The 9,196-nt window shown below is 37.0% G+C and overlaps 1 protein-coding gene across 2 annotated transcripts; it reads left to right on the top strand.

Annotated features, from left to right (window-relative positions):
* Nucleotides 1-1,764: 1,764 nt before the first annotated feature.
* On the top strand, nucleotides 1,765-8,933 carry LOC131610196 (uncharacterized). Of its 2 annotated transcripts, XM_058882084.1 has the most exons (9): nucleotides 1,765-2,017; nucleotides 2,116-2,294; nucleotides 3,035-3,403; nucleotides 3,481-3,740; nucleotides 5,175-5,316; nucleotides 5,485-5,856; nucleotides 5,986-6,117; nucleotides 6,199-6,327; nucleotides 6,436-8,933. In XM_058882084.1, the coding sequence occupies exons 2-9, from the start codon at nucleotides 2,163-2,165 to the stop codon at nucleotides 8,713-8,715; spliced, it is 3,816 nt and encodes a 1,271-aa protein (XP_058738067.1). In that variant the 5' UTR covers nucleotides 1,765-2,017; nucleotides 2,116-2,162; the 3' UTR covers nucleotides 8,716-8,933. The 2 variants fall into 2 exon arrangements, with proteins under 2 accessions (XP_058738067.1, XP_058738066.1); XM_058882083.1 differs by having other exon boundaries at nucleotides 1,765-2,294.
* Nucleotides 8,934-9,196: the final 263 nt, after the last annotated feature.

Raw genomic sequence — 9,196 nt, 5'->3', positions numbered from 1 at the left:
TAGACTTCTCTTAAAGTAAAAAACAAGTAAATTTGTGTTATAACCAATAATAAGTCATTCACCCATATCTTGAAATAGTTGGGAAGCAAAAAAAATTAGAAAAATGTTACTGAAGTCTAAATATTCGCACTAAACTGGGCCAGGCACAAGTGTGCAGATTTGCAGGGGGGGTGCAGGTTTGCATGGCGGTGCAAAATTACACGGGCGGATAGTGCATGCCTATGGTATTTTACACTAGAGATGGTGCTTGGCCAACACGACCCGTACAAGCCTGCACGACTCAGCTGTGTTGGTTGAGGGAAATTTGTACTGGACGACACATTTTTTTATGCATTATTTGATCATTTTAGTTCTGTTTTGTTTTATTAGTTTCTTATTACCTAAAATGAAACAAAAACACGCATAAAAGTGCATAAAAACAAGGATTGATTTCCTAAGAATCACAAGTAAATCATACTAAAAAGCTAGTAAAAATGCCACTAATTAGGGCTTTACATTCTAGATGATTCTTGATGACAACAACAATTTGGTCTTGACCGTAGGATTTTTGATAAGCCTTAACGTAATATTTAGCATCCTCCATATTTAAAATAATAGCCTTCCTTTATGAAGTTAACAAAACAGACGAAGTCAAAGTTCCTGCAACTTGGGAGGAAGCGGGCACAAAAGTGACAGTGCGATCATCTTCAACATCTTCATTAAAGAAGGTAACATCAAAAGAAAAATCACTGGAAATAGTTCCTTTGCACGAATAACCTCTAAAAAGCTTATATAAGTCAGAGTCATCAGATGATACATATATGACCTCACGGGCTGGTCGACAAGTGATTTAGGGGGGAATAATTTGGATTAGAGGATACTTTTACCCTAACTAAGGGAGAGGAACCGTCACTTCCTGAATTTCTAGACAAATCTATGGGGCTATTGTTCATATTGGCTATGGTAAAAGAAATGCTAAAGATATGAAAAAGTTTAGGGTAAGGATGATACTTGGGAGAAGCAAAATCTGAAGCGACAAGCAAAGTTCAAATTGGAGAATGAAAGCTTGGTTCAAAGAATAACTATCACTCTGAGAAATACTCCTAGAGAAAAAGAAGGAAAAATGCTCTCAAGTTGAAACTGATTCTCAAGGAAAGCGAAAATTTCTCTCACGACTCGACAACCTTTATATATATATAAATGAAAGCAATCAATGAACCATATAAGAGAGAGTGTTCTATGAAGTGTAAACTAACCCAAGTGCACTAGGAGGAAACACCATTCCCTAAGTTGATTACCCAAAGTCATGTGTATAAAAATTGGTGAAACATCTCAATGATGAGAAAATATTTAACGTGCCTCCCCCACTACTTTTGGAATTGATCAAAAACTCTCCTTCTTCTCTCCATGGACGAACACCATTGCTAGATTTCGGCCACAACTTCAAAGACTTCCCCAACTAAAAGCCTCTAAGGTAACTATTATGGGCTAGACAAAGGCCTAAAGCAAAAGCCCAATCAGAGGCAAGCCCAATCAAAACAATCCAATAAAGTCAGCACACGTGAGATTCAAGATACATTTTTAAATACTTTTTACCACTCATTAGAGATAAGCACAATCAATTCTCATTCATAAACATCTCCACATTATTATTATTATTATTATTATTATTATTATTATTATTGTTATTATTATTATTATATTTTACTGTTTATTTTATTTTTAACATAGGGCTAAGTATTTATCAACAATATAAAGAAAAAAAATAATGGGCTTCATTTCCTCTCGTAAATTTTAACAGCGCCTCATAAATCGAGCAACCACAGGCACTTCCATTTCGATTTCCATTACCAATACACCAAATTCTCATTTTCTCCACAAATATATATTCATCCATTCACACACGCATTCGCTCTCGCTCGCTCGCACACACCTCCAAATCTCATCGTCTTCCTTCTCCTCTCGTCATCCACCAAAAACCCTTACATCACACAATTCTCGAACCTTCTCGATCGTCTCCATCTCCGCCAATCCTTCCGTCAGTTTCAATCACCATTCCGATCTACTTCCTCTCCGCGGTTTCAATTTATTAATTTCTTATACTTATTTACTATCTATTGATATCAAATTTCGCAGAGTCCGTTATAATTGATGTTACACCGCTTAATGAAACATCTCACACTATGAAAATGCCACCAATATCGCACAAGATTGAACAATTCACTCATGCCGCATCTACGCAATCTAATTCAGTTTCTGTTAACGGATTTTGGTCTAATAATTGTGGCGACGTTAGCTACAATCAGCTTCAGAAGGTATTCCGTTTTATTTATTTATTTATTTTATTTTTACAAATATATATTTATTTCATTTAGCTTAAAATTGCTGCTAGATCACTGTTTTGTAAATTTGTATTGATTATTGTGTAAATGGTGATACTGATGATATGTCTGCCTTTGTATTGGATCCCACAGTTGAAACAATTTTTCGGATTTCTTTCTGAGGGTTTTTTATGTAGCATTCATATTGTGTATATTTATGTTTTGATTAATGTCATTTGGTTACTCGAGTGTCTGGTACAGTAAGAAATCCCGGTGTTGCACATGCACTTTTCTAGTAGCATTTTGTATTTAGATTTCTGCGGAGGGTTTTTACTGTTTTTGCAAATGTCTTCATCCCATCAAGGTTGATATTAATGATACTGTCAGCCGAGTTATTTTTTAATCTACAGTTAAGTAAATAAACTTCAGACTGATTGTTGTCGTATCAGTGCTAGACACGTGTTTGTGTTTAATACATTTAGTAGCCTAGTGTTGTCAATTGTGAACCGCGGATTGTTAAAATTTTGCTATGCAACAGTGCTATAGCGACACCATAGCGGTTATTTGACAACATTTTATACCAAATAGCTTATCATGGAACTGATGTTAAATAACAATGAATTGTTTCTGATCTGGGTCATGTTGCATATATTACATTGTTCTTTTGATCAATTAGCAACTTCTGATATACTTACCTTGTCTCTTATTCGGTGTTTTATGTTATTTTGATACAGTTTTGGATTGACTTGTCACTACAAGATCGCCAAGAACTTCTTAGGATTGACAAGCAATCTCTTTTCGAGCATGCTCGTAAAAACATGTACTGCTCCAGATGCAATGGATTGCTTCTCGAAGGATTTTTGCAAATTGTTATGTATGGGAAGTCTTTGCAGCAAGAAGGGGTGGGTACTCAATTTGCTTGTAACACACTTGGAGGTTTGAAAAAGCAAACTAATGGTGGATCAAGCTTTATAAAAGGGTGCCAAGATGAAATTTCAGATCCATCTGTCCATCCTTGGGGAGGCCTGACCACAACGCGTGAGGGCTCATTAACGCTTATGACCTGCTATTTGTATTCAAAATCTCTAAAAGGATTGCAAACTGTAAGTGAAGCACATTACATTGGAACCTCACACAATTCTTTTTCCCTCTTTGGTGGCTAAACACTTGCTCTTGCTAGGTCTTTGATGGCGCACGTGCTAGGGAGCGGGAAAGAGAACTGCTTTATCCTGATGCCTGTGGTGGGGCAGGCCGAGGTTGGATTAGCCAAGGCATAGTGAGTTATGGCAGAGGACATGGAACAAGAGAAACATGCGCCTTGCACACTGCCAGACTTTCATGTGATACACTGGTAGACTTTTGGTCAGCGCTTGGAGAGGAGACTCGATTTTCTCTTCTAAGGATGAAGGAAGAAGATTTTATGGAGAGACTTATGTTCAGGTGTCTATTTGTATATTTCTTACACTGTATTGTGCATTAGACAAGTGAAGACTGTTAATGTGGGATAAAAACACACATTCTGATACTTGAATAGAATAAGTCATGCAGTTAAATCTGATATACAAAGAATGAGAATCTGTCACCTGTCCCTGGACGTTTTAAATTTTCCGAATGTCATGATTGGCATCCGAGTTATCTATTTTGTTTCCCAACTCCCAAAAGTGTCAGAGAAAATTATTTTGGGTGCTGGTTATTTTTATCATTCATATGCAAGTGATCTGTTATCAACTATCTGCTGCATTCTAGGATAATGTGGCGGCTGGTTTGAGTTTGATGTTAAAAGATAAACAGGGAACTCTATCATAGGCATTGAACTGGAAAATTGTTCAGCAACCCTGACGTTTTGAATTTTCCGAATGTCATGATTGGGATCCGAGTTATCTATTTTATGTCCCGAAAGTGTCAGACAGGAAATTGAGAAAATAGTTTTGGGTGCTGGTTATTTTTACCATTCATATGCAAGTGATCTGTTATCAACTATCTGCTGAATTCTAGGATAGTATGGTGGCTGGTTTGGGTTTGATGCTAAAAGATAACCAGGGAACTCTATCATAGGCATTGAACTGAAAAATTGTTCAGCAACCCAGAACGTTTTAAATTTTCCGAATGTCAAGATTGGGATCTGAGTTATCTATTTTATGCCCAAAAGTGTCAGACAAAAAATTATTTTGGGTGCTGGTTATTTTTACCGTTCATATGCAAGTGATCTGTTATCAACTATCTGCTGAATTCTAGGATAATGTGGCGGCAGGTTTGGGTTTGATGCTAAAAGATAAACAGGGAACTCTATCTTAGGCATGGAATTGAAAATTTGTTCGGCAACCATGAACTTTTTAAAATTTTCCGAATGTCATGATTGGGATCCTAGTTATCTATTTTATGTCCCAAAAGTGTCAGACAGAAAATTGAGAATGTAATGACTTAGTTGTTTGACTGTAAACATGGACAAACACATAAAAGAGGACTATGCTATCCAAGAGTTGTTGTCATGCAGTTTTTAGAAGATAAGTTAGCAGATAAGCTATTAGCGCTATTGCGATGCAGTTGGTAATTAATTGTGAGGATTTAAGAACATCAAAGAAATAAAGAAATGCTTTATGTTCCTGTTTTACTTGAGATTTCCTATATTATCTCTGATGCCGCTTTCTGCCAGCATACAGAGTGGGTCTTCATGTCATTAGAGAAATGGATTCATTTTGAATCTTTTAGCCAACTACTTTCCAGCATTTTGCTTTATTTCTCATTCAATTATATAAAGGCAGTACTACTACTTTATGCCAAGCTTGATTTAATTTATTTTCTCATCCTTTGAAACTTGATTTATGCACGCTTTACGCTTCCATCTTTACTAATAATTTACTATATATCTATCAGGTTTGATAGCAAGAGATTTTGCCGAGATTGTAGAAGAAATGTTATTAGAGAATTCAAGGAACTAAAGGAACTGAAACGCATGCGCAGAGAACCTCGTTGCAGCAGCTGGTTTTGTGTTGCTGACTCAGCTTTTCAGTATGAGGTTTGACTTTCATATTTTTATGCTGCTTTATATCCTGTAAATCAGTTCTAATTGAAATTTTAGGCCAAGAGTCTACGAAGTATCATTAGTTTTTTTAGTAAAACTACCATCGAGAAATTCAGTTGATATTCTACCTAACATCATCATTCATCAATCTACTTTTATCAGGTATCTGACGACTCGGTTCAAGCTGATTGGCGTCAGACATTTCCAGATACTCTAGGAACCTACCATCATTTTGAGTGGGCTGTGGGCACAAGTGAAGGAAAATCTGACATTTTGGAATTTAAAAGTGTTGGATTGAATGGATGTGCCAAAGCCAGCAGCCTTGATCTTGGTGGTTTGAGTGCATGTTTCATCACTCTCCGAGCTTGGAGATTAGATGGACGATGTTCTGAACTTTGTGTTAAGGCTCACTCGTTGAAAGGTCAGCAGTGCGTACATTGCAGATTAATTGTAGGAGATGGTTATGTCACAATTACGAAAGGGGAAAGTATCCGAAGATTCTTTGAGCATGCTGAAGAGGCTGAGGAGGAAGAGGTAATACAAGTTTCAGTAAGAAAATAAACTTCCTTGCTTATTATCTCTAATTAGTGTAATTTTGATAAGTATTCACGAGGAATTTCTCAGACAGTTTCACATGTTTATTATATAATATATGGCTTCTAGGATGATGATTCAGTTGATAAGGATGGAAATGATCTTGATGGAGAATGCTCTCGTCCCCAAAAGCATGCAAAAAGCCCTGAACTGGCTCGGGAATTTCTGCTAGATGCTGCTACTGTTATTTTTAAAGAGCAGGTATGTTTTGCATTAATTTAATTTTTTCGTGGCTCTCTGTCATTCTGTCTTGATCAGCCACTGACTCTGTTATCTTTTCAGGTTGAAAAAGCTTTCAGAGAAGGAACAGCGCGTCAAAATGCACACAGCATATTTGTCTGTCTTGCACTAAAATTGCTGGAGGAGCGAGTGCATGTAGCATGCAAAGAAATCATTACGTTAGAAAAGCAGGTCTTAATTATTATGATTTTGGAAACGAACTTTGGAGGATTAATTAAAAATCTCCTGTTTATATGTTGAATTACATTTACTAAATCCTAATTATATGGTTGTCTACAGATGAAACTTCTTGAAGAAGAAGAAAAAGAAAAACGTGAAGAAGAAGAACGGAAAGAGAGGAGAAGAACAAAGGAAAGGGAGAAAAAACTTCGGAGGAAGGAAAGACTAAAAGGAAAGGAAAAAGGAAGAGAAAAAGCATGTTCTGAATCAATTGATATTATTGGTTCTTCAGAAATCTCAAAAGAAGAATTAGCTGCTGGTACTGATATGGATCAAAATAATCTTATTAGTGGCGGGAGTTCAGTTGTTGAAACAGATGAAGTCAATCATAGTGACGATTCTGCTAACATCCAAGATAAAGAACTCTCCAGTGAGAATGATACTTTGAGAATAGAACATCTTTCTGATGATGATTGTGATGAAGAAAATTCCAACACAAATGATGAGACAGGTCAGCAGTCTACGGTTGAACAATCAATGGTTTCTCCTCAAAGACTGAGATACAGGAAAGAATTTCCACCGGATGAGATGCCTATCAAGTGGTCTGACAGACGCCAATATGCCACTGTTTCTGAGAATGGTGGGATGGTTGGTAAAACCGAATCAAGACATCATGGAGAGAGTCTGTTGACATCATCGAGGGTAGTTAATGGATTGAATAGGCAATCCAGGATAAGTGTTCCTGCAAAGTCCAATGGTCGAAATGTTAGTCCGAAGTATGGCGAGAAATTTTACAATAACAAGAACCGGATGAATGACAGATGTGAAATTCATTCTTGCAGCTGTAGTCCAAATAGTGAATATAAGATGAGAGTTGATCAACATTCTCCTGTGACAAGAGTTAGTCGGGAGTCAAAACCTGCCGGTCAATATGAATCTGCTAAGCAATTTTATCGAGGAAGTAAGTATAATCAAGTAGACTATATGCATGAGAATAATGGAAGAAACAAAAGCAAAATCATTTTGGGGAACTATTCCAGTAGGGATTTGTTTCAATCAAAAAAGGTTTGGGAGCCTACGGAGTCTCTGAAGAAATATCACCATAATAATTCAGACTCTGGTGTTATTTTGAGGTCCACTGAAGTTCAAGAAGCTCAGCCTGATCCTATCAAGTCATCTATTGAGGAAATTGTTGATTCCGGTGAAAATGATTACAATGACTGTAATTCAAAGCATTTAAGTAGAATGGATGCAGGCTGTCAAAATGATTTTCTGGCTAAAGTTGAAGGTTCTTGTAGCTCTAAGGAAATTGCTTCTGAGGAATCTGGAATATGCGCAACTGGAGGCTCTGTCTTGAACAATTCTTCTGATCCTACCCAAAGTAGCACTTTTAGTTCTGACAGCTGCTCATCATGTCTAAGTGAGGGTGACAATAATACATCATCTAACCGAGAAAATCAAGGATCCTCAACCACATCAGATTCTGAAGATGTTAGCCAACGGTCTGAAGTTAGAGATAATTTAACTTGTGTGGAAAACGTGCTGTCCGATTGTCATGAAACTGCCATAGAGAATAACCAGACTGTAAATGGTGAGAGTCTGTCCAGAAGTTCAAATTCACTTATTGGCCCATCCTTGGATGAAAGAAGGGATGCATTTGAGAGTTCTGTGGAAATTGCCCAAAATTTTGATAATGGGTTTTCCACTACTAATGTGAGTACTCAACCTCAAAGCATGCTTCCTCCGGCATCAAATCAAAATATTCAATTTCCTTCATTTCAAGCTCCTTCAACAATGAATTATTTTCATCAAAATCCAGTTTCATGGCCAGCAGCTCCAACAAATGGTTTGATGTCATTCCCATACCCAAGTCATTACTTGTTTGCTGGCCCTCTTGGATATGGCTTAAATGAAGACCCACACTTTTGTTTGCAGTATGGTTCCTTACAGCAACAAACCCTCTCGTTTAACCCTGCCATTCCAGTTTATCAGCCAGTTGCCAGAGCTAATGTCTTAAATTCAGACGAATGGACACGAGTTTCCAAGCCTGCTTCCTTGCAGGAGCATATTAACGGATCTATTGCAGAAAGGATTGTTTCATCTGGAAACAATTTGAAAAAACCAGCAGTCAATGGAGAAATTAAACATGATCGTTCTGCCAAGTCACAAGAGAATAACGGTGACTTTTCCTTGTTTCATTTTGGCGGGCCTGTAGCCCTCTCAACAGGTTGTAAATCGACTCATGCTTCTTCAAATGGCGATGCTGTTGGTGATTATAGCCTGAAAAGTTCCGCGGATCATGCCGAAAAGGTCCATACTTGCAATAAGAAAGATACCACCACCATGGAGGAATACAGTTTGTTTGCTGCAAGTAATAACTTAAGGTTTTCAATTTTTTAAAATGATAAAGTGAGAAGTAGAAGGTGGCTGTTGTTGAATCCAGTACCTAACTTCATATATGATAAATTGAGGTTTGAATACTCAGTAATTCGGTAAACAATAAGCTTCTTTTAGCAATTTTCAACTTTAGCATATAGCTTTATTAGTTAATTGTTGCCCAATTTGTGCCGAATTTTTTCTTCTTTGTAGAGAAAGATTGAGAGTGTTGGTATTTTGAAGGATTTTTTTCTTTACTACTTTGTGTGGAAGATATAATTACCCCAAAGTTTCAGTGAACCATTTGCTTACTTTGCACTTTTTGTTTTTTTGAAACAAAAAGCAGCGTTCATAGTGAAAGTTGAAACAAAGCAGTTTTCATGGTGAAAGCTCTGTTGTAGTTTTTGAGGGGATGTTGCCATTATGCTTGAAGTGATTTATTGACCTAGGTTGATGATTTTTCTTCAGTGGAATAGTATTCCGCATCTGAATTCAAACTTAGATG

Source organism: Vicia villosa, linkage group LG6 (genome assembly GCF_029867415.1).
Source record: "Vicia villosa cultivar HV-30 ecotype Madison, WI linkage group LG6, Vvil1.0, whole genome shotgun sequence".
NCBI lineage: Eukaryota > Viridiplantae > Streptophyta > Magnoliopsida > Fabales > Fabaceae > Vicia > Vicia villosa.
This window is presented reverse-complemented; position numbering and strand designations above follow the sequence as displayed.

Bases quoted from the DNA above. Each gene is read 5' to 3' on its own strand.
- LOC131610196 (XM_058882084.1), top strand. From the start codon at position 2,163: ATGAAAATGCCACCAATATCGCACAAGATTGAACAATTCACTCATGCC. The intron at 5,317-5,484 runs GTTTGACTTTCA...TACTTTTATCAG, and splicing joins ACTCAGCTTTTCAGTATGAG to GTATCTGACGACTCGGTTCA. The intron at 6,328-6,435 runs GTCTTAATTATT...GGTTGTCTACAG, and splicing joins TCATTACGTTAGAAAAGCAG to ATGAAACTTCTTGAAGAAGA.